Source organism: Dasypus novemcinctus, chromosome 21 (genome assembly GCF_030445035.2).
Source record: "Dasypus novemcinctus isolate mDasNov1 chromosome 21, mDasNov1.1.hap2, whole genome shotgun sequence".
Lineage (NCBI taxonomy): Eukaryota > Metazoa > Chordata > Mammalia > Cingulata > Dasypodidae > Dasypus > Dasypus novemcinctus.
In genome coordinates this window covers 42,585,918-42,611,242 of record NC_080693.1, presented here as the reverse complement: position 1 = coordinate 42,611,242, position 25,325 = coordinate 42,585,918, and the positions used below count along the sequence as shown (strand labels likewise).

Here is a 25,325-nt window from a genome sequence, read left to right as displayed (position 1 = left end):
TTAGTAATAGAATGTGCTGCACAGCTAAAACATTAAAACAAAACCCAAGCAGCTATACTCGTTTGATGGGTTTTCTTGCAGACTGTTAAATTTAGTGCTTGTCACAGCAACTCCAAATACTAAGGAGCATTGTTAACCAAATTTGTTGTAGAATTTCCCAGCTGCCATTTGTTTTTGTTTTTGTTTTTTCTTTTCTTTTACCATTGCACAAATCCTCTTCAATTGATGATTCACTTTTGCCCCAGACTATCTTGAAGAAATTGATGTAGGTTGATGATTTCTTTCTGCAGTGTTATGAGAATTTGTCAATATGTGTAACTATTTCTATTAGCGATGAGGCATAACATTGTTTGTGAATTTTCCAGGCAGTGGCTTGCAATCCAGAAGTTGCGAAGCAAAATCCATAAGAAAGTGGATAGGAAAGCCAGCAAAGGAAGGAAACTTCGGTGAGTTATTTTTTAGAAAAAAGTTTAGCATGATATGTTTTATCTCCATTCTTGGCATTTTGGCTTTTTTATGATTTTTCTACTTCTTCTGATTTGTTTTTTTAGGTTCCAAAAGATAACTAAACCAGAATTTGAGGCTTTCTTGAGACAGTTTTTCTAACTCTAAAATGGAAATATAATTTGTTACCTTTTTCCCATTGTTGTGAATGGATGGATGAAATAGTATGTGAATTTCCTTGAAAGAGAATAACAAGAAAACAAAGACAAGATAATTGAAATTGTCTTAGTTTGTAAAAATGATTTCTATAGAATGGTATAAAAAATTTATTCTAGAATCTTATTTAGATTAGGATTATGTTGGTCCATTTTCATGATACCATACAGGTATATAGTATGCTAAAAAGGCTTAAATGTAGGACTGCAGAGAATGTTAACAATGTGTTTAAATGAGATGAGAAATATTTTTATGAGAAAATAAGGAATTTCTGACTGTAGGAAAACCCTCAGCGCTATGAGCTCTTCAAGGAGTCTCATAATTACAAAGACAACAGAAGGAGCAAGAATAGGAATTGACATTGTTATACTTTTAAACTTAGATCCTTGTAATAATATATATTGCATAATGTCATTCATAAAAAGCACTGGTGTCAAAGAAACTACTTGTAATTTAGGTGTACATTGAAAAAATCTTGACCTCATTGTGTTGGATAGTTCTAGGCAGAGAGTTAATCTCAGGTCCTTATTTTTGAACCTTCATAGCATTAAATTCCCTTTAGACAAATGTGGATCTATCTCATTTTTAAAGATCTTCAGAGAAGCAGATTTCATACCTTCTTTAATTAACTGGTTTTAGTATTTAATAGAACCCATCAAGAGATGTTTCTTTTTCTTTAACTTTGGAGACGTACAAAGTAGCTTTCCATCATCTTTTGATTCAGAGTCACTTTTCTTAAATCTCAGGTTAAATTGTTATGATTTGTTTAACCTTTTCCGTATGTTAAAATTTCAAATCTTCATACTTCTCCAGGTTTATTTTTTAGTGTAGTGGTTGGGGGCATGGACTTGAGAGCCAGACTGCCTGAGCCCACCTTTGACACTTGACTAGTTGTTACTTTGGGTAAGACTCTTAAACTCTCAGTGCCAGTTTGATCTTTAAAATGGGGGAAGATAATAGTAACCAGCCTTGGAGTGTTTCTATGAGGATTAAATGAGTAAGTGTATATGCAGCTCTTAGAACAGTGCTAGGTACTTAGTAAACAGTACAAGTATTTGTTGCCGTTAATACTGTCGTTCTTATTGCTGTCATTATCCCACGATTGGGTAAGTCTCCTACTCTTGTGTCCAGTTAATGTGCTTACATGCTTCTTCCCCTCTGCATTTGTCCCCCCAGGATTTAAGGAAGAATGCTACTAATATTACTTGATAACTGACCAGGCCGAGCTTTAATTTTGGGATCATATTTTTCTCCAATACTTTCTTTTAAAATTATAGCTTTGTGAGACCATAAATCTTCTCTACAGGGAAGAGCCCAGGATTTGAAATCATAAGATTTGGGTTCAAATTCTGGCTGTATCTGGCTCAGTGATTTTTGTTGTTCTTTGTTCTCAGTGTCTCCCTTTACTCATTTACTAAGTAGAGATAATTATTCCTATTTTACAGATTTGGTTTGAGGATTGAATGAGATAATGTGTAAATGTCTAGAACATAGTAGGCATACAAAAATGTTAGTTTCTTTGGGTTCTCTTGTGTCTACTGGTATTTCTATTGTCCATGTATTCTTTACAAAAGAACAGAGAGGAAAATTCACCTTTTCTATGTTATTATATCTTTATGAATTTGAAAGTATCAGGGCAGATAATTATATTTGTATGCCTCTTGAGGACAAGAATTGTGCTGCTTTATCCATTTTAAGGTGATTCCAATCTTATTATATAGTATAGTGTGTTATAGACATTAGTCAACCAGATAATGATTTTGGGTGGTTTGGATAGTAGTAAAATTAAAATCTCATCAGGCTTTGAGAAATGACTATAATTGTAAACATAAATAAATTCAAGAAATTTGGATGTGTATTTAAGAATAAGTAAGCATTTTTCTAGTGTAGCAAATAATTTAGGAGAACATGGGCCTATTTCCCAAATCAGAGTTGTTATCAGGTTGAAAGAAAAAAACCCAGAATTTTGTTGTGATAGCAACTACTTTTCCTATATTATTTTATTAAACTAACTTCATTAAACTGTTCATGAGAGGTATGTGTCAAGGCATTTATATACTTTTGTTCTTGTAGCATTTTTATAGTATTTGAGATCCCTACATCTCCAGATATTCAGAGGCATTTCAAATCTTATTCAGGTAACAGCCAGGCAGAAGACAGACATTCTATTTAAACAGGGCTAAACATAAAAAATTATTTTAAGGGAAGCAGACTTGGCCCAATGGTTAGGGCGTCCGTCTACCACATGGGAGGTCCGCGGTTCAAACCCCGGGCCTCCTTGACCCGTGTGGAGCTGGCCCATGCGCAGTGCTGATGCGCACAAGGAGTGCCCTGCCACACAGGGGTGTCCCCCGCATAGGGGAGCCCCACGCGCAAGGAGTGCACCCATAAGGAGAGCCGCCCAGTGCGAAAGAAAGTGCAGCCTGCCCGGGAATGGCGCCGCACACACGGAGAGCTGACACAACAAGATGACGCAGCAAAAAGAAACAGATTCCCATGCCGCCGAAAACAGAAGCGGACAAAGAACATGCAGCAAATAGACACAGAGAATAGACAACCAGGGTCAGGGGGAAGGGGAGAGAAATAAATAAATAAATCTTTAAAAAAAAAAATTATTTTAAGAAGTGGTTTGAGTGCCCACCATGTTCTGGATAAGGCCAATTCTGTCTTCAGGGAGCAGATAGTCTGGAGGGACAATAAACAGACAATATACAGAGAGTGATACTGAGTGGCAAGTGCTCTGGCAGAGGTAATCCTAGAGTAGGAGTAGGTAGCTCACCCTTGGGGGAATGCAGACCCCTCAGGATTTCTTAGGGAATACTGTAAGGTGAAGCATCCACACTGATCCTTTCCAGTGTAGTAATAGTAAGAGTTAGCCTAGTGAAAGGCATGAAGAATGCTTGTAAAGACACAGGCTTGAGAGAATGTGTGGCCCATTTTGGGAAAGGCAAGTAAATTGTTTTGACAGACTTACAGTGAATGTGGCCGAATGGCAGGAAAGGAGGCTTCTTGAGTAGACGAGTGCTAGACCATAGCTATGCAAAGAATTTTGGACTTTTTCTGTAGACTGTAGTGGAAAGCTTTTGCATCGAAAGGCAGAAGGAATTTTGTCATCACATTTGCTTTAGAGAGATAATTTTAGGGAGGTTTATAGAAATGGACTAGAAATTTATGAGAGCAAGGACTGGAATGAATAGAAGACAATGGATTAAAAGACATTTTTGAGGGTAAGTAGTTGATACTTTGGAGTTACTGGATATGAGGAGGTAATGGAAAGAGAAGGTTAGAATGACTCCCAGGGTGTCAGTGGCTTGTGGTATCATTCATTGATTGTGTAAAGAAAGATAAAGAGACTACAAAGAGGAAATCATTGTGTGTGTGTGTGTGTGTGTGTGTGTGTGTGTGTGTGTTGAGGGAGAGAGCAGGTTCAGTTTTTGAGTAAGCTGAATTTGACACATCTTTTTTTTTTAAGATTTTATTTTTATTAATTTCTCTCCCCTTCTGCCCCCCTGCCCCAGTTGTCTGTTCTCTGTGCCCATTTGCTGTGTGTTCTTCTGTGTCCGCTTGTATTCTTGTCAGCGGCACTGGGAGTCTGTGTCTCTTTTTCTTGCATCATCTTGCTGTGTCAGCTCTCCGTGTGTGCAGCGCCACTCCTGGGCAGGCTGAACTCTCTTTCGCGCTGGGCGGCTCTCCTTACGGGGTGCATTCCTTGGGTGTGGGGCTCCCCTACGCAGGCGACACCCCTTCGTGGCACGGCACTCTGCACTCATCAGCACTGTGCGAGGGCCAGCTCCACACGGGTCTAGGAGGCCCTGGGTTTGAACTATGGACCTCCCATGTGGTAGGCGGATGCTCTATCCATTGAGCCAAGTCCACTTCCCTGACACTTCTCTGAGAAATCCAAATTTGGAGATATATCTTTGCATCAAGAAAGGATGTAGGTATTGGTTGGTATTTTGGAAACAATTCCTGTTTTCCCAAGAAGTGTATAAGATGACATGAGTAGAATTCTGTGGAATGTCAACATTTGTGAGATGAACAGAGGAAGGGGAGCCCATAAAGAATGCTAAGGAAGAGTGACCACTGATGTAGGAGGACAGCAGAGAGTGATATAAGGCAGTGAAGGAAGGAGAATGTTTAGTAAGGAAGTAAGGCGTACCAGATAGTTCAGAAAACTAAAGTAGGTTAGGGAAGTTTTGTCTGTTGTTACATTTCTCCAGGCACAAGATGCTGTGAGTTACTATAGAAGCCCAGAAACTGCAGGGACAATTCATACTTGAAAGGCCTTTAGAATTTATGCATAGATGTGTACCATCTTGATTGGTTTGTCTTATAAATGTTTTTTTGGAATACGGTTGATATGCCATCAAAAGGTCATATGCAATTCCAGTTATTTAAATGTAAAAGGAATGAGAGAAGTTCAAAATCACCACTAGGCAAACACCACAGATCCACCAATTGATGCTGAAATCAGTGGGCAAAAATTTCAGGAGAAATGATGTATTTGCATGGTCTCAAAGTATTTCGCTGAAGATATTTACCAATTTCAAAGGGAAAAGTGGAAACTTTACAGTAGAAAAACCCAGCAGACACCACCTTAACCAAGTACTCAAGATAACATGAGCGGTAACACGCATACACGCCCCTGTGTCTTAATAGAAGGACACAACATCCTTTCTGTGGTGTTCTTGCCATCAATGCAGAACCTCAGTCTTGTGAGAAAAGAAATTGTGAGGCAAAATAATTTATCAATACTCATCGAAAGTGTCACGGTCATGAAAAACAAGACTGAAGAACTTGCTGATTGGAGGAAATTCAGAAAACATCCCAACTAGGTGCAACATGGGATCCTAAATTGGATCCTGGAAAATAGAGAGGCTAACTAGGGTGAAAACGGGTGAAATTTGAATAAGGTCTGTAGTTTAATTAAATAGTTAATTTTAACTATTAACCAATGTTAATTTCCTGTTTTGGGTCATTGCATTGTGATTATGTAAGTTGTTAATATTAGTGAAAACTGAGTGGAAGGTATAGGAGAATTCTCTGTACTGTTTTTGCAAGTTTTCTGTAAGTCAAAATAATTGCAAAAGAAAAAGCTAAAAAAATAATAAATAAGGTCATGTGTTTTGTAGTGGTTTTGGTTTTGCCATCCATACTCACCCAGCTCTCCTTGTGACCATAAACTTGATTGAGGGATGTGGTCAGAATCATAGAATAATTGTTATTAAATGCCATAGTAGGGAAGCGGATTTGGCTCAACTGATAGAGCATGTGCCTACCATATGGGATGTCCAGGGTTCAAACCCAGGACCTACTGACCCATGTGATGAGCTGGCCCATGTGCAGTGCTGATGCGCGCAATGAGTGCCGTGCTACGCAGGAGTGTCTCCTGTGTACGGGAGCCCCACACACAAGGAATGCGCCCCGTAAGGAGCTCTATCAATTCAGCCAAATCTGCTTCCCAGGAGCTCAACCACTTGAGCCACATCTGTTTCCTCTGATAACGTTTATTTATTTATTCCTAACACCATCCCAAGATGGCTCCCTCATCTGTCTGCTTGTTGTTTCTGCTCACTGTTTGCACTTGTCTGCTTGTTGTGTCCACTCATCATCTTTAGGAGGCACTGGGAGCCCAACTGCTTGAGCTATATCCTCTCCCCTGATTACTTTTTAAAGCCTGCTTTTTTCCTTTTATTTATTTATTTGTTTATTTATTTACACTTTTTAAATTAAAATTAATAGATCACAAAGAACGTTACATTAAAAAACATTTTTTAAAAATGTAAAAAACTTAAGAGGTTCCCATATACCCCACTCCCCATCCCCCACCCCATCGTTTTTGTAAATTGTAATTTTTTGAAGATACATACGTCACACAAAAAAATGTTACATTGAAAAATATGAGGTTCCCGTACAACCCCCACTCCTTCACCTCACTCCTCCCACACCAACAACCTCCTCCATCATTGTAAGCCTGTTTTTTTTCATATGGTAAATAGTTAACTGAATATATTGTATGAAAGTGTGAAGGTATTCTGTAGAACAGTGCCACCATCCAATACAAAAACAGTATAATTTTTTTTTCTTTAAACTTTTTATTTTGGAATTATTTCAAACTTACAGAACAGTTACAAAGATAATACAAAACTCATATAGAAAATTTCGATGCGTACCTCCCTGCTGCCCTAGATATCCAGATTCATCAGTTGTATATATCATGCTCTTCTAACACATAGTAGCATGTGCATTTGCTATGAAAAGGATGTTCACTTATGTAACCTTCTTAAGTATGGTTAAGTTCAAGAAATTTGGCATTGCTATAAAGCTTATTATATTCCATTTTTTCCATGTATACCAATAATGTCCTTTTGGGCATTTTTCTCTTCCATTATTAGCTCTAGTCCAGAGGCATGTATTTGTCATTGTCTCTTTAGTTTTTCTCTTTTTTTAAATTGTGGAAACACATGTATACAACATAAACTTTCCCATCTCAACCATTACTACACATACCATTCAGTGGGACTAATCATATTAACGGTGTTCCACTACCCTCACCACCATCCATTACCAGAACCTTTCCATCACTCCAAACAGAAGCTGTACTCCCATTATTCATTAATTCCCCATTCCTCCTGCCACTGCCCCTGGTAACCTGTATTCTACTTTCTATCTCTATAATTTTGCATAGTCTAGCTTTTTCATGTAAGTGGAACCATAAAATGTCTGTCCCTCAACATGATGTCTTCATGGTTTATGTAATGGCATGTATCAGAACTTCACTCCTTTTTATGGCTGAATAGTATTACATTGTATGGATATACCACATTTTGTTTATCCATTCATCTGCTGATAGACATATGGGTTGCCTTTGACTATTGTGAATAGCTGCTTTGAACATTGCACAAATATCTGTTTGAGTTCTTGCTTTGTGTTCTTTTGGGCATAGCCTAGAAGTGGGATTGCTGGTTTATTTGGTAGTCCCGCAGCTTCTTCCCTGCTGGAGGAGGGGCTGACCCTAAGATAGAGCTGTAGTCCCATCTGGGTGGAAAGAAGCTGGTCCCTAAGACAGTCCCTGTGATTTTCAGTCCGCCTCATTCCGACTTGGACAGGTTCAAACTTCAGCTGTCCTTAAGATTATACTTTAGCCAGTCGAATTTACTAATCAGTAGCTGAAGTCAGTGCCCAGTTGTCTCTTCCTCCCCTGTTTTTGGGAAATGGAGCTTCCAAGTCCAGTTATGGGAAAGCTCTCAAGGCATCTTGCACCACCAGTGGAGAATGGGCACCGGTCTCTGCAGCTTGGAGTGCTCTACTCATGAATCCTCGCTGCAGAATGGACAGTGTCCTCCTTCCATTCCCTCAAGGAAGCTGCAGGATGCTCCTCTGGTCTCCTGGGCCCCCCCAAACAGGTGCCCTAGATAACCCTATTTAGACCACCAACTGTTCCACAAGACGAGCTGACTCTTGTAATGTCATCTTGCCCCCATCCCCTCTATGATCCCATTTTTATGTTAAAAATATATCAAGTTTATATAATCTCATGGTCTGTAATAAATGTTCCACCATGGTGTGATGTGTGGTGAAGGGGTGTTGTATGGGAATTTTACACATGTGCATGATTGTTTTGTAAGTTCACAACCTCTGTAATAAAAAAATATATTTTAAAAAATAGGGTGGGTTGGGGGAAAAATACATCAAGTTTAAGATAGGGACTGTAGTTAGTAATATTTTGACGGTGCTCTAGCATACTTTGTAGCAAATATTTCACAACAATACAAAGTGTTGGTGGAGGGGTGAGGTATTATATATTATATATTTATTATATACTTATTGTTTATTCATGTTCATGTATGAATATATACTTCAATAAAAATATATTTAAAAAAGAAAAAATATGTGTCAAGTTTATATTTGTATGTACATGGAAAATGGTACTGCCAAACTTAGTTTTAATTAACAGTGTTTGTTCCTGGGGGATAAGACTACAGGTGACTTTTCAGTTCTCTATACATTTCTGTATTTGGATTTTTTAAATGATCATGTTAATTAAAAAAAAAAAATTTCTCTCCCCACCCCACCCCCAGTTGTCTGCTCTCTGTGTCCATTCGCTGTGTGTTCTTCTGTGACCGCTTCTATCCTTATCAGTGGCACTGGGAATCTGTGTTTCTTTTTGTTGTGTCATCTTGTGTCAGCTCTCTGTGTGTGTAGCGCCATTCTTGGGCAGGCTGCACTTTCTTTTGCACTGGGCGGCTCTCCTTAGGGGGTGCACTCCTTGCTCCTGGGGCTCCCCTACGCGGGGACACCCCTGCATGGCATGGCACTCCTTGCACTCATCAGCACTGCACATGGGCCAGCTCCACATAGGTCAAGGAGGCCCAGACCTCCCATGTGGTAGGTAGGTGGACACCCTATCCATTGGGCCAAGTCCGCTTCCCCATATTAATTTTTATGATTAGTGGATAACAATAAATAGACGTTTTTTAGAAACATGATGCAGAGATTTTTTCCCATCATTATAAACAAGCAAAAAATCGGAAACAATATAAATGTTCAGTAATATGGAAATATGTTGTGATACTTTTACTCCTGGAATCGTATGCAGCCACTCACATTCACTTAATGTGGGGAAAATACTTAATAGTGCTAAATGAAAAAAAAAAGAGAATACAAATTTGTATATATATAATAGGGTCATTATATAAAACAGTTTCACCAGCATAACTAACTAAACTATTAACAATTGTCTGTAGGTCAATGGACTATTCTTATTTTGCATGTGCTTTGTGTTCCAGATTTTCAGTAATGAATTTATACTTCTCTGCTGCTCTTGTAATGGAGACAGATCTCCTCATTTATTCTTAAAAATTCATATGCTAAGAAAAAGTATGAAATTTGGGAGGCTAGCTATGGGTGGTACAGTAGAGAAGTTAGATGATATGTATAAAAATGTTTCTCTAAACTGTAAAGCATACTACACATGAAAAAATATTTTTGTGGATAGTGTTTTCCCCAAGTAGTTTTTTAGTTAGAATTTCATAATATATATATATTATTATACAGCCTCTTCCATTATAATGAACAGAAAGGATATGCCACCTTTAAATTCTCTGGTCTGTATTAAGTCATATTTGTTCAGCCCCTTTTACCAGGGAATCTCAAAGTACATACAAAAATTCCCTTTTTTTCTATTAGTAGAAAATGAAGGGAAGTAGATTTGGCCCAACGGATAGAGCATCCGCCTACCGCATGGGAGGTCCAGGGTTCAAACCCAGGGTCTCCTGACCCGTGTGCTGAGCTGGCCCACGTGCAGTGCTGATGTGTGTAAGGAGTGCCGTGCGACTCAGGGGTGTCCCCTGCTTAGGGGAACCCCACACACAAGGAGTGCGCCCCGGAAGGAGAGTTGCCCAGCGTGAAAAAAGTGCAGCCTGCCCAGGAATGACACCGTAAACACGGAGAGCTGACTCAGCAAGATGAGGCAACAAAAGGAGACACAGATTCCCGGTGCCGCTGACAAGAATATAACTGGACACAGAAGAACACACAGCAAATGGACAGAGAGAGCAGATAACTGGGTGGGGGAAGGAGAGAAAAAAAATAAAAAAATCTTAACAATAATAATCATAATGGAGGTGATGTAACTTAAATTTCCATAATAGCTTGAACCAAACTTGCTATGTACTCAGTTATGCTATTTCACTTAAGGATGGGGAAATGAAAGAGCCCGTGGAACTAATAGTAGAGATAATGTGAAATTATAAGGCCTTCTTGACTCAGGGAAGCCATGCTTGTATGAGATGGTGTTGCTGAGGTATTGCATTAAGGTGTTTTGCCATTACCTGTGTGACTGACAGTAGTTGTTTTCATAACACTGAAAAATGATTAAGATGTGCATAGAAGGAAGCAGAGTTGACCCAACGGATAGGGCATCCGCCTACCACATGGGAGGTCCAAGGTTCAAACCCAGGGCCTCGTGACCCGTGTGATGAGCTGGCCCACGCGCAGTGCTGATGCGCACAAGGAGTGATGTGCCACGCAGGGGTGTCCCCTGCTTAGGGGAACCCCACACGCAAGGAGTGCGCCCCAGAAGGAGAGTCGCCCAGCGTGAAAAAAGTGCAGCCTGCCCAAGAATGGCGCCGCACACACGGAGAGCTGACGCAGCAAGATGATGCAAGAAAAAGAAACACAGATTCTGGGTGCTGCTGACAAGAATACAAGCGAACACAGAAGAACACACAGTGAATGGACACAGAGAGCAGACAACTGGTGGGGGGAGGGGAAGGGGAGAGAAATAAAAAAAATTTTTTTAAAAGATGTACATAGAGGAGGGAAATGGGGTGGCCACGTCCTGATTGTCTTTTGTCTGGAATAATGTTTAAGGGTTAGGAAGATTACTGCTCAAGGACACAAGTCTCTCTTCTTTCTAGGGCGCTGTGATATAAATGAATCTGCATTGAACTACTATCATTTACAGTGTGCTTTTATCAGACTTTTCCCTTATAGCATTGAGGAAAAAGGGAAAAATAGTTGTGAGTGATAAGTACCTATGAATTGTCCCCTGTTTCACTTTGGAGCCACATGTTCCTTTGGTCACTTCTGGACTGTGTGAGCTCATAGAATGTGTTTCTTTTTTTTTAGGTTAATAGTTACTAATGTTGCTGCCTGTTTGTTTCCTGCTTATTTAGGTTTCATGTCCTTAGCAAACTGCTGAGCTTCATGGCACCTATTGACCATACTACAATGAATGATGATGCCAGGTGAGTAATAGATTAATTATATGTCTCAAATGGCTTCATGACAGCCAGCTATTGACCTGTTCTACAGCCTGTCGCCCTCTCCATTTCTTCTTATCAGTTAACCATTTGTCATTGGCATCATAGTAAGGGTCCCTTTCCCATCTCTTCCCTAATATAATTACTGTTAAACAAATCCAAAATTTTCCATAAATTTCACCACTGCCTCTGGTGGTTTTTAATTTTTGTTGCATTGTTGTTGTTTTTTTGTTTGTTTGTTTAGCAGGACATCTCAGCTTTTTCTAGGACAGAGCGTTCGGGACATCACATGTGCTTGCTTTGTGTATTTAGGGGTTTTGTGCATATGCTCTCCTATTAAAAATGGCTCTAGAGATATGCATATGTTTTGTTTGTTGAGTCTACTGGTAAGGATTTTTTAAATGTGTTTTTACAAAAACAATATTTTATAAAGCTGCTGAAACAAGATAGAAATGTATACAGAAAAATGTATGTCCTTAATATTGCAATAGAGAGAACCATTTTTAAAGAATCATTCCTTCTATATTTATTAGTTGGCATTCTACTATAATGAAGAGCTTTCACTTCTCTGCCATCTATTTGCTCATTTATATGAGTATGGGTTTCCTATTTTTATTCAATGAGTTATAATATACTCTTATCATTATATATTATGATGTTAAAATTGTCCTAGATTTTGCTAATGGAAGCCCCTTCAAGCTGATTGTGTCCTGTTCAAATGTCCCCACCATTCTTTGAGCCCTTCTGTACTTTTTGGCACAGCAAGATATTCTAGGCTCACCATAAACTTTCCCTGTTCCAGTCCATTGTAGTGGAGAATGGTATTTAGTAACCAAGATCTGAGTGCTGGTAGTGCTCATTGTTCCTGGGTGTCATCGTTCAATTCAAAACAATTATAAATGACTATGTAATATTTTTGTATTATTTATTTAACTATTCCCAAATATTTGGATATTTAACTTATTTCCAATTATCGTTACTGTAAAGAATGCTGTGAGGGACATTTTTAAACATAAATCATTGCCAAGTGAAATTACTATCATAATGTACGCACATGTGGGTTTTGTCAGCTTTATTCTTCAAACTACATTTAACCTTTTTATTTCAGAGTGTTTACTTTGCTTCCAAACCCCATCACAATATCCCCCCTTGTCTGAAAAGTGATAGGTTTGCAAGGTTGGGTGAATGAAATTATTATTAACTTTTCATTTGGTTTGTTCAGTGTTTAGAATACAAAACAGCTTATGGATGGTTCTGTTTAGATTTATATCTGTCTTTGTGACCTCATGCTTTCCTGTGCTTGGCAGGTGAAAGTTTGGGTGGGGCTGTTTTTAAAGTTTATTTCTGAATCTGTTTGCTTTTAAAAATTGCAGTATAGGGAATGGTTGTGTCTCAAGCAGTTGAGTCCTCCATATGGAGGACCTGGGTTCAATCCCCAGGATCTCCTGGTAAAAAAAAAAGAAAAAAAAGTATCTGAGACCTGTGCAGGCCCCCATGTGACATGGAGATGACACAACCAGGTTAAAAATAAATTGCAGAATAAAATGAATGCATGTTAGATTCCCTGCAGGATGACACGAAAAAATCACATCAACAAGACAGGAAAAGTAGATGCTTAAAATTAAACCAAACCCTTTAAGATTACATTATTTTTCCAGGCATAAAATGAAACCTGGTTTAAATATCAATAACATCTTTTCAATACAGTACTGCCAGATCATTTAGAAATCAGTGCTATCACTTTTAGTTAGGATTTTTCTTGAATCACTTAATGCCCCAGAAGCACTTAGTTTCTAGAATCTTTATTTACTCATACTTTTTGAGGGTCTACTATAAGCTAGGCATAAAGATGATTTGAAAATGATTCTATTATTTAGGATTATGTGAGGCTTGGGCTCCAAGAAGCATAAAACCTGACTACAGAGGCATAAGCCAATGGGAGTTTTTTTTTTGTGAAAAAAGTAATTCTAGGGGAGATAGGCTATTGTTGGCAATGTTTTTCACTTCTCAGTGATGTTAGGACCAACATCTCTTGGCCTCTCCTGCGTGGGCCCAGCATGGCTTCTATACCTTTAGCCATCATAATATGCATTCAAGGTAGGAAGAAGAGTAAAGGAATGGTACCAGCAATACCTGTTTTCTTTTTTCAGAAAAGTGAAAGTTTTTTCTCTAGGAAACCTCTTATATCTCACTGGCCAGAACAGTTTACCTCTCCACCTCTTATAGAGCAGGTGAGGAATAAAGAAATGGGAGTATGTTTGTTGGATAACAGTTCTTGTATCTGCATCATATAGTATTTATAGGTGAAATTGCTTATCCTTTGTGGACTGCATTGTTCTCCAGCCAGTTTAGTCACTTAACAAAGAAGTAAAATAAAAGTTTTGTAGCTGGAGAACTGGGCATTTGCCTTTTTTTTTTTTAATTTTTAATTAAAAAAGATATTTAGATTACATAAATGTTACATAAAAAATATAGGGGATTCCCATATGTTCCGCTCCCCACACCACCCACATTTACCCACATTAACAACATCTTTCATTCATGGTGCATTCATTGCAATTAATGAACACATTTTGGAGCATTGTCACTAAGCATGGATTATAGTTTACCTTGTAGTTTACACTCTCACATATTATGTTATGACAAGATATGTAATGGTCTGTATCTGTCATTGCAGTGTCATTCAGGACAATTCCCAAGTCTCGAAAATCCCCTGTATCATACCTGATTTCCCTCTTCCTGATCTCAGAACCTCTGGTGGCCACTGCTTCCGCATTAATGATAAAAGTTCTTTCATTGATAGAATCACAGTAAGTCTATAGTAGAATACCAGTAAGTCTATTCTAGTCCATAGCTCATTCCCAAATCCTGAGGATTCTGGGATGGTGAAGCCCACTCCACTTCTTTTTTTTTTGCTAGGGGAGAGCGTGAATGCAGTCCCCCCTCCACTTCTAATTGAGAGGGGGCTTCATTCCCATAGGGCTGATGGATGGGACTCTCTTGCTTGCAGTTGTAGACTCTCTCAGTTCCTTGTTAATTGTCCTGAGTGAGTCCAATGAACTGGAAAGTAGGTATTGCAACTCTGTTGAGGCTCAGGGCTCAGCTGGCACATGCACAGCCCAAACATTCAAGTTTCTTGGATATACACCTACCAACTCCAGCACCAACTATAGGTTCAAATAGAAGAGACAGAAGAGCTATGTGTAGGGAAACCACAACTGAGTCCAATTCTGTCACACTGGAGAGCACAAACCCCAAAGTAGGGCCCACTGGCCCACCCAGTTTCTGGGTGTCTCCAGAGACCTCAGGAGCCCTACTCTTAGGGCTGGTGTCAAATTTGGCAGTCAATGAGATACTGCTGAGATGTGCATAAGCGTAACTTCTAGAATGACCTCCTGACTCACTTCGAAGCCTCTTAGCCATATAAACTCATTTGTCTTTACCTTTTCCTCCTTTGGAAAAGGAAAGGTCTTTTTCTAGTTGCATTGCAAGTTGGTGCTTGGTAGTAATCCCTTGGTGCCATGGAGGCTCATCCCTGGGAGTAATTTCCTACACTGGGGGGAAGTAATTGCATTTATATGCTGAGATCAGCTTAGAGAGAGGCCACATTTGAGCAACAAGGAGGCTCTCAGGAGGTAACTCTTAGGCTCTCTATAATACTAGACTAGGTTTCCGTTTCAAGAGTAAAGGTTCATAAGCACAGTTATCAATATCAAGGGCCTCTCAATGGACCATCCTCCTTCGCTAGTTATTGCCTCTGTACTTGGGGGATTCTTGCTCTTCCATTAGAGAATGTGGCAGAGCTCCCCTCAATGGGAATTTAATATTCTTTTGGTTATTGTGTGAATCTCCACCCACTGTGACAATAGGCATTTGTATTTATCCAAGTGCTTTCTATTCCCATTATGTTTCCTAAGGATAAAAAGACAATATATCCATATTGCTGCTTAGTTTTCATAGTCTGAATAGACCAGATTAACAAATGAGTAGAGTAACTGGGTATTAGCTCTATTTGCTAATAGTATCAACACTTCCAGGGCCAGTAGATATTGCCACTTAATCTTAAAGTCAGAAGGAAACAGTAGTAGCTTGGCCCATTTTGTTTTTTTTTAGTGAATTTCATAACTAGAAGTATTCTAATTTTATACTATTTTGGGCTCCGTTTAATACACTGCAAAATGTTATCCCTGAGGAATGGGAAACTTCCATAATTGTTAAATTATGTATCACTGCATACTCCTTTCCTCAAGTGAATAGTTTTGATTTTATGGAGTTATAGATATATCTTATTGGTGTGTGTATAGAGAGAGAGAATAGAGACTATTTTATGATTCTAATATGGAGAAAGACTTTGTAAGCATGACACCGTGATTAGAAATGAAAGTGGAAATGTTAATAGCTCTGACTACATAAAAGTCACATTGATAAAGACATCAAAAACAAACTTAGTTAATAGATAAATGACAAACTGGAAAGAAAACGTTTGTGCTTCCTTGATATAGAAAGAGTTTTTATAAATATTTAAGAATTTCCTAATAGAATAATGGACAATGCATATAAGCAAGTAAACTCAAAAGTCATAAAAGAAAATATCTGAAATAGCTAAAAAAGTAAACACTTTCAGCCTCATTAATCAGAGAAATGCAAACTAAAATAGTGAGATTTTATCTTTTCCTTGTTGAATTGGAAAACATTTAAAAAGATTGGTGATCGCTGTTGTTGGGAATTGTGTGAGGACACTGGCACTTTCATGAACTTTTTTGTGACTGGAAATGTGATTTTTTTTTGGAGGGCTATTTGGCAATGTATTTACAAATTTTAAGTGTATTAAGTATCTCTTGATATAGAAAATCCACTTCTAGGAATTGACCTAAGAAAATAGCAAGTTTGCAAATATGTTTGTATCAAGGATCTTTACTTGATTTATAACAGGGAAAAATAAGGAACAATTGAAATCACCATCAATAGGGAACTAGTTAAATAAATCATATTAAAATCATTCAATGAAATTATAAGCAGCTGTTAAAGGATGAAGTCGAGTTATATGTGTTAGCATTTGTTAAATGGGAAAGTAAGTCACAAAATAGTATCTCTCATAAATCCATTCTTTGAGTCAAGTATGTATGATAGAAAAGAAAGCAGCATTGTTGTTTTCATGGAAAGACTCCAAGATATTTTGTTAATTGGAAAAAGAAACAATGCTAATAATATAATCTATTTATATTTTTAAGATAAAAATTATACAGGTGTATGTGGACACATGTATGTATGTATTACAGTGTTTAGGAAAAGGTCTGGAAGACCATATACCATAATTTTAATAAAGTGTTCATCACAGAGAAGGAAATGGACAGGGAGGGGGGTGAAGGGAGACTTTTTGGTTTTAATTTTTTGCCGCAAGAATGATTTATACTAGTTTTCATTTTAAAAACTTAAGAACCTCTGAAACAATGTACATCAAACTGTTCACATGTTTATTGTGGTGTAGATGGAGACACATTTTACTTTGTAGTATATGTATTTCTGTACTATTTGATTTTTTTTAACAATAAACTAGTATTGCTTTTTATCCACAGAAAAAACAAGATATTTTGATTTAGAAAATTATAGCTACCTGTATTTATGTGAGATGGTCTTAATTATTTCTCTATTGAAGTAAATAAATGAAATTCTCATGGTTTCTGACCTATGGGCCATTTGGGTAAAACTGTGTTGTTTTTTTTTAAATTCTAATGTATTTTTTTTTATTCCCCCGCCCCCCTTGTGGCTTGCTTGCTGTCTGCTTTCTGTGTCCATTCGCTGTGCATTCTTCTGTGAGTTTGTATTTATTATTTTTATTTATTCACCCCCCCCTTGTGGCTTGCTTGTTATCTGCTCTCTGTGTTCATTCACTGTGCATTCTTCCGTGTTTTTTTTACTTGTCACCCTTTTTTTTTGTTGCATCACCTTGCAGGCCAGTGGCACTCTGTGGTGCTTGCGGGCCGGGCGGCAGGCACTCTGCAGCACTTGCAGGCCGATGGCTCTCCGTAGTGTGCAGGTGAGCCTGCCTTCACAAGGAGGTAGATGGGAGCCCAGCTGATTGAGCCACAGCTGCTTCCCGAAACTTTTTTAAAGACCTTTTCCCAGCTCTTTTGGTTTCTTGTTCCCAGAGGCAGTTCTTCCACCTGTGGTTCCTAGCTTACCTAGGTCTGGAGAGAGAAGCTCTTTTCCTTAGTTGGTCCTTAGTTCCAGTTTATTGTTCCACACACATGCCTAAAATTGGATAATGCCCAGTATTTGTATTTGTACTGGGTTAAATTGAATTGAAAGGGAGAGAGAAGAAGAGATTGTTAATATAGAGTATTAAGGTATCCTTAGTAGAGAGTTACTTGGGTTGTAAAAAATAAAATTCATTTTGGCTTTTTTCTGTGATGTGATCTGTGTTGTATTTATTTAGTTAATTTGTGCTGATACCTATTCTGTCCCCTTTTCTCACACTAGGAATTTTCCTCTTTTAGGGATAGCTTTCCTTTTTAAATGCAAAGGAGCCCAATTGTCTCCTTGTGTTACCAAATTCCCTTTCCAGTCATTCCTTTTTTAGGTATCCTTTAAATACTGATTTTAATTACCTTTATGTTTTTAGGGTCTCCTTCTGTTATGGAAGTCTTATGTAACCTCTAATACTTTGTTGTTGTTTTCCTTTATTAGAGAAGTTGTGGGTTTACAGATCAATCATGCCTAAAGTACAGGATTCCCATGCACCACACTACCACCCCACTGCCAGCACCTTGCATGGGTATGGTATATTTGTTATAATTGAGGATAGCATATTTTTATATTATACTATTAATGAAAGTCCATGGTCCAACTTAGGATTCACTATGCGGTATAGTTCTATGGGTTTTTATTTTTTTATTTTTTTAAAAAGATTTATTTATTTATTTAAATCCCCCCTCCCCCGGTTGTCTGTTCTCTGTGTCTATTTGCTACGTCTTGTTTCTTTATCTGCTTCTGTTGTCATCAGCAGCACGGAAAGTGTGGGCAGCGCCATTCCTGGGCAGGCTGCTTTTTCTTTTCACGCTGGGCGGCTTTCCTCACGGGCGCGCTCCTTGCGCGTGGGGCTCCCCTATGCGGGGGACACCCCTGTGTGGCACGGCACTCCTTGCGTGCATCAGCACTGCGCATGGGCCAGCTCCACACGGGTCAAGGAGGCCCGGGGCTTGAACCGCGGGCCTCCCATGTGGTAGACGGACGCCCTAACCACTGGGTCAAGTCCGTTTCCCATCTATGGGTTTTTAAAAAGATTTTATTCTGTTTCCATATATAACCTAATGTTTCCCCTTTTAATCATATTCCGATATATAATTCAGTGCTGTTAATTGCATTCACAGTGTTGTGCTACCATCACCACCAGCCATTACCAAACATTTCCACCTCTGATACTTTCTCTGTGCTGGTCCAGTAAATTTTTACTTGTCTCCATTATGAGGCAGGCAGGTGGTTTCTGTCGCATGCCAGAGGAACTCCCAGTATTGAGAGGAAACAAACAAGCAGAATACTTTACCTAAGTAGTCCCATGTTGGTATGCAAAAGAGGAGGTTGCTGTGAGTTTGAATCCTTTTGGCACAGGGCAGCTCAGCTCCCAGAGAAAGACTACTGGAATGGCTACTCAGTATACGATTACTCTGTGCTTCTCAGCATCATCTTTGCCAAGAGGGCAAAGTATCGTGTGATTCTGTAGAGACACAGTTATCAGTGGGGTAAGGAGGAGAAAAGGTGTTGATGTCTCTTTGGTGGGATCCCTCTAAGCATATCGTCAGCACCCTAGAGTAGACCAGTACATCAGCTGCATTTTTACAGGGCTGCTGTGCACTTTTCTGTTGACGTTATTCTAAGCTTATCAAGGACGTTTTAGAAACAGAGTTTGCTTTACATGTTGTGAAACCCCTGGGGAGCTGTTATATCAGAGAGAGTATGAAGTAAAAATTCAGATGATCTCTTATCATGGTTCTAACAAAATGAAGAATTTGGAGGCTAGGGAAATAATCAGCTGTTTTTTGCCTGTGTTTTTTTTTGACAGACCCTCTGAGGCAGACTTTTAAAGAAGTAATGTTTTTCTCCCAATTTTTATGCTGATGTAGGTCAGATAGTAAAATACTAGTGTGACAAGTAGGAGAAGCAATTACCGAGTGAGACCTTGGAGGCAGGTAAAGATGGTTTTCTCGACTCTGGCCACTGACTCAGATTTGGAAAAGGGAGTCCACGTGGACTGCTCTTTCTGCTGGCATGAGTTTGGGCTGTCAACAAGGAAGAGGTCTGAGCAGCAACGATCAACTTGATGGATGGCAAAGAAAACTAGTGTTTTGCCTTGTGTTAGCTGATGCTTCAGAGAGGGTTTATTAGATAAACTCTATTATGGTACTGTCCTTTAAAGGCATAGGTTATAGCATTTTTCTACGTAGCTTTTTTCCTTACTACAAGGTCAGTAGCAATTTTCACATTTTATAGGTACTCCATTCCTTTGCAAAGAACTTAAATTCGCAACAGAAACATAATTTTAATTTTAGCTTCCCTTTTCCCCCAAAATAAAAAAAATGAAACAAACCACTTTTGCCACGCCTTTTGTAAAGCTGCTGGCATTAAAAAAGAACAAGGAGATGATCCTTTAATGCTAAGTACCAAGCATCAAATGCATTATTGTTTTACATCCGGAGTTTTAGAAAAGAAATGTACAAATGGAATCCAGCCTTGTAAAGTGCTTTGTCAACATCACTGCCACGTTGTTCTTGAGGTGCGTTGGTATAATAGAATTTGTACCGGCAATTTATCTTTGGCTTGCCATTTTTGTTTGTGGGTCCACACCCTAAATATGGGCATATTCTACCTCTCAACTGACAGTATTCTTTTATGCCTAATTGGTAACCCAGAGGTTCTTAAACCATGTTGATTCCCCCTTTGCCCACTTCACTGCTTTATAGAAATCTGCACTGAATCACAGTGAAATATCCTGGTGTAGCTGGCTCAGCATTTGAGAGCACATCAGCTATAACCCTAGAGGGACCCTACATAGAGCATTTTCTCTTGGTTAAAAACTTGCCAGCAAGAATGGCTAAGATACAGATGTTTTCTTAGAGGCTCCTTATCTCCTAAGAAGACATGGGTTATTCTGACGGGGAAACAAGTGTGGGCAAATATGCAACATTGATTTAATCAGCAGGAACAAGAGGCATATTTTCCTGGGATTACCTTTTACCTGCATCATTAAAGGCCCCCATTACTCTTTTATTAGAGGTTCCCTCTCTTCCTTATCAGATTATGGAATGAACATAACTCATGGCAGTGATTTGATCTCTTGTTAAAGAGGATTACAATTTTGCATTAACTCGAATTGACACAGTTTATAATTCGCTTGTTGATAATCAGGCGGGTGGAGCCACATGTTTGACCCCCAGCAGTGCTGAGGGGAAAGGACCCCATATATCATCATTACAGATGGTGTCCGGCACGGAGATGGGAGGCATGGGCCTTGCTCCTCGGGTAATGTCAGAAAGGACAAAGGAAACCATTCTCAAGGTCAAACTGAGGGAAACGGACTTTGGCCCAGTGGTTAGGGCGTCCATCTACCATATGGGAGGTCCGCGGTTCAAACCCTGGGCCTCCTTGACCTGTGTGGAGCTGGCCCATGCGCAGTGCTGATGCGCGCAAGTAGTGCCCTGCCACACAGGGTGTCCCCCGCGTGGGGGAGTCCCACGCGCAAGGAGCGCGCCCGTGAGGAAAGCCGCCCAGCGTGAAAAGAAAGAGCAGCCTGCCCAGGAATGGCGCCGCCCACACTTCCCGTGCCGCTGACGACAACAGAAGTGGACAAAGAAACAAGACGCAGCAAATAGACACCAAGAACAGACAACTAGGGGAGGGGGGGAATTTAAATAAATAAATAAAATCTTTAAAAAAAAAAAAAAAAAGGTCAAACTGAGACCTGGGCCCGAGTTTTAAAACTGGATTGAAGAGAAAACAGTGCTCTTATTTCTTCTATTTTCCCTGATTGACTACTATTCAATCCTAAAGATTTCAAGAGAATTTGCATTCTCAAATTGAAGCCTCGGTACCAAGCAGGAGGTAGAGTACATCTTCTAGAAAGAGACCGTAGATACTGAACAGATAAATCCTTCTGCAAAATGCAGCTTCTTGGGTATAATTCTCATTTCTGTAGTCACAGTCCCATCATTTCACCAGAGGATTGTAATCCTTCAACAGAATTTCCAAATGAGATTTTCCAACTCATTTACACAAATGAATGTGTTTTTCTTAAGGACATGTTTTTTGAGTTCCTTTATTATTGTTGTCTTTCTAAATATAATAGTCTATAGATACTTATTAATCATAACTAAGTAACTTTAAAGTTGTTAGGCAACAGGTAAATGTTTTTCACCTTAATTTAGATTAGTCATTCAGACCTGTTAACATGTTTCCCACAGCGATCACTAAGCCAACATTAGATTGCTAAGATATGTACAGCATTTCTGTTTCTAAGTGCATTCATCCTTAGTTCTGATTTATCCACTCTAAGTTTGTCATCCTATTTCTTCTAGACAATAAAATGATTTAGAATAATAATACCATATTTCACTTATTGAGCATTTACTATATGCCAGGAATTACACTAAGCCCTTCATGTACGTTTTCATTCAGTCTTTATATGAAACTGGTGAAATAGTTGTCACTGCATTTACAGACAAGAATACTAAGGCATAGAGAAATTAATAAGTAGCTTGCCCAAATTAATAGCAAGTAAGCAGCAGAGCTGGTATGTGCATCTTGGAATATGCCTTCTAACCTCTTCTGCTGTTTTCCTAGAAATAGCAATCCTTTAGAAATGAAAGGGAGTACAAAGGAAGCCACTTCTCCTTAACACACACACAGCCTTTTTCTCAAGTAAAAACTTGTTTGGATTAAAAAGCTTTTCCTTTTTCATTCTTTCATTCTTCTATAATAAAGATACTTTTTTACATAGGAGGGTTTTTGCCTATCATTCATTCCTATTTTAGGGTGAATTACTGAATGCCCAAACCTGTCCTTATGAATGCTTATATCATTCTTCTGATTACGAACCTTAGAATTAGCTTTGAATCCTGACCAGTGTGTTTATTTATGTTGCTCTTACAGTTATACCTTTGTCATTCTCTGGCACTTGGTTACCTCCTTTCTTTTTTTTTTTAAAGATTATTTATTTATCTCCCCTCCCCCCCCCACCCCAGTTGTCTGTTCTCTGTGTCTATTTGCTATATGTTCTTCTTTGTCTGCTTCTGTTGTTGTCATTTGCACTGGAATCTGTGTTTCTTTTTGTTGCATCATCTTGTTGTGTCAGCTCTCTGTGTGTGCGGCGTCATTCCTGGGCAGACTGCACTTTCTTTCGCTCTGGGCGGCTCTCCTTATGGGGCACACTCCTTGTGCGTGGGACTCCCCTATGCGGGGACACCCCTGTGTGGCACGGCACTCCTTGCGTGCATCAGCACTGCGCATGGGCCAGCTCCACACGGGTCAAGGGTTTGAACTGCAGACCTCCCATGTGGTAGACGGACACCCTAACTACTGGGCCAAGTCTGCTTCCCTACCTCCTTTCTTTAGAGACAATATCCTTTTCTCCTGAATAAAAGCAAGATGTGAAGAAAATTTAGAAAATACAGAAAGAACAAAGAAAAATCAATCTATCATCCTGCATTGAGTGTTGAATATTAATACTTTTATATCTTTTCTTACAGAATTTTTGTGTATCTATTTTATATAGATATTATGCATGCATGTTTGAATCCTTTCTCCCCAGTTAACTTTATATTATAAGCATTTTTAATGTTTTAAACTATTTTTAAAGGCATTTTAATAGCTTTATAATAGGGAAACGGACTTTGGCCCAGTGGTTAGGGCGTCCGTCTACCATATGGGAGGTCCGCGGTTCGAACCCCGGGCCTCCTTGACCCCTGTGGAGCTGGCCATGCGCAGTGCTGATGCGCGCAAGGAGTGCCCTGCCACGCAAGGGTGTCCCCCGCGTGGGGGAGCCCCACGCGCAAGGAGTGCGCCCGTGAGGAAAGCCGCCCAGCGTGAAAAGAAAGAGCAGCCTGCCCAGGAATGGTGCCACCCACACTTCCCGTGCCGCTGACGACAACAGAAGCGGACAAAGAAACAAGACGCAGCCAATAGACACCAAGAACAGACAACCAGGGGAGGGGGGGGAATTAAATAAATAAATAAATCTTTAAAAAAAAAAATAGCTTTATAATATTCTGTTGTAGAATATGTATTATTTCTTGTTGGACATTTAGGTTATTTTTGGTTGTGTTTTTTCTCTTTTTAAGTAATGCTTCAGGAATCACATCTATACATAAATCTGTATTCTAGTTTTTGCTTGTATCTTTAGAATAGTTTCTGAGACAAGTAATTCCTGGGTCAAAGTTATAAACTTTCTAATGATTCTGGATGGGTTGTGCTGATTTACATGCTCCCGCTTCCCCCAGCTGAAGCTTTTGTCATTGCACCTTAGCTGATATGGTGAGTTAGCTTTTTAAAAAACTAGGGTTTGATATGCTAAAAGTTATCAGTTATTCTTATTCTTGCGTTAGTAATAAATGACACCTTATTGAGCACTTATTGTATGCTAGGCAGCGGGCCAAATACCTAGTGTTTATTTTCTAATTTAATAATAAATTTGAGGGGACTATATATTTAGTAACCATTTTTTATCATCTGTGTTTCTGTTTTATCCTCTGCCCATTTTTCTCTTATGAGTTTCAGGTGTTTCTTTTTTTTCCCAATTTGTATGAATTCTATATATTGTTATAATTTCCATATTTCATTTTTTTTGTCAATTTTTCTTCCATATTGCTTGTCTGTGGATGCTAATTTTTATTGGTCATCTCTAAGTTTTTTGTGTAATTAAATATGTAGGCACTTTTTCTTTGGGGCTTTTTTATTGCTTTTATGCTTAGACAGTCTCAGCCATTCACCTTTATTTTCTCTTAGTTTTGTCTGATTTCTTTTCTTTTTATCTGTTTGGACTTCTTGTTTTTTTTTCAGGAGGTGCCAGGGATTGAAGCTGGGTCCTCATATATGCAAAGCATGTGCTCAACTGCTGTTTGGACTTTGTTTTAATATGTTATTCAGTGGTCTCTACTTTCCATTTCTGCTGCCTTTTGCTGGTTTAGGTCTTTTTTGTTTTGTTTTAACTTCTCACATAGACTATTGCAGTAATAACCTCTGAATCACCAGTCTCTGATCTAATCAGGTCTGTGTATCATTGCCTGGTTAACTTGCCTACAATATCACTTAGACTAGTACATTCTGCCCTCTTTTCCTGTGGAATAGAACCCATCCTTTCAAGCCTGCCACTGAAGACCTTTAGTGATTTGATCCCTCCTTACCTTTCTCTCCTTATGGCCTGTTCCAGTAGCCACACCCTTTGAGCCGTCCTGGGTGGGTCCCTGTGACTCCCAGAACACACATTTAAATTCTTTTTCCCATTAATGCCAACCTTCTCTTGGAGAACTGATTGAAGCTTCTTGGGCCTGCAGGCAGGGCGAGTGCCTTAGTTTCTTCAGAAAGTGAAAACAGCCCTTCTTGCTCACTGGATTCTTGAAAGGGAAATGTTATTTTTTATTTGTTTATTCCCCCACCCCTTGTGGCTTGTTTTGTTGTCTGCTCTCTGTGTCCATTTGCTGCGTGTTCTTCTGTGTCTGCTTGTTTCCCTGTGTTGCATCATTTTGCTGCGCCAGCTTTCCGTGGGGTGTGGGCTGTCAGCTCTCCATGTGACGTGGGCCAGCTTTCCTTCACAAGGAGGCCCTGGGACATGAACCCAGGGCCTCCCATATGGTAGATGGGAGCCCAATCGATTGAGCCACAGCCCCTTCCCAAGGATTTTTTTTTCTTTAC

The 25,325-nt window shown here is 39.2% G+C and overlaps 1 protein-coding gene across 1 annotated transcript in view; it reads left to right on the top strand.

The window, feature by feature from the left end:
• The window catches only part of AATF (apoptosis antagonizing transcription factor), a 117,322-nt gene that overhangs the window by 78,359 nt on the left and 13,638 nt on the right, over positions 1–25,325 (top strand). The window contains exons 10-11 of the mRNA XM_058283204.2: positions 366–446; positions 11,340–11,411. Coding sequence (XP_058139187.1) covers positions 366–446; positions 11,340–11,411 — 153 coding nt within the window. The remainder of the gene's footprint in view (positions 1–365; positions 447–11,339; positions 11,412–25,325) is intronic.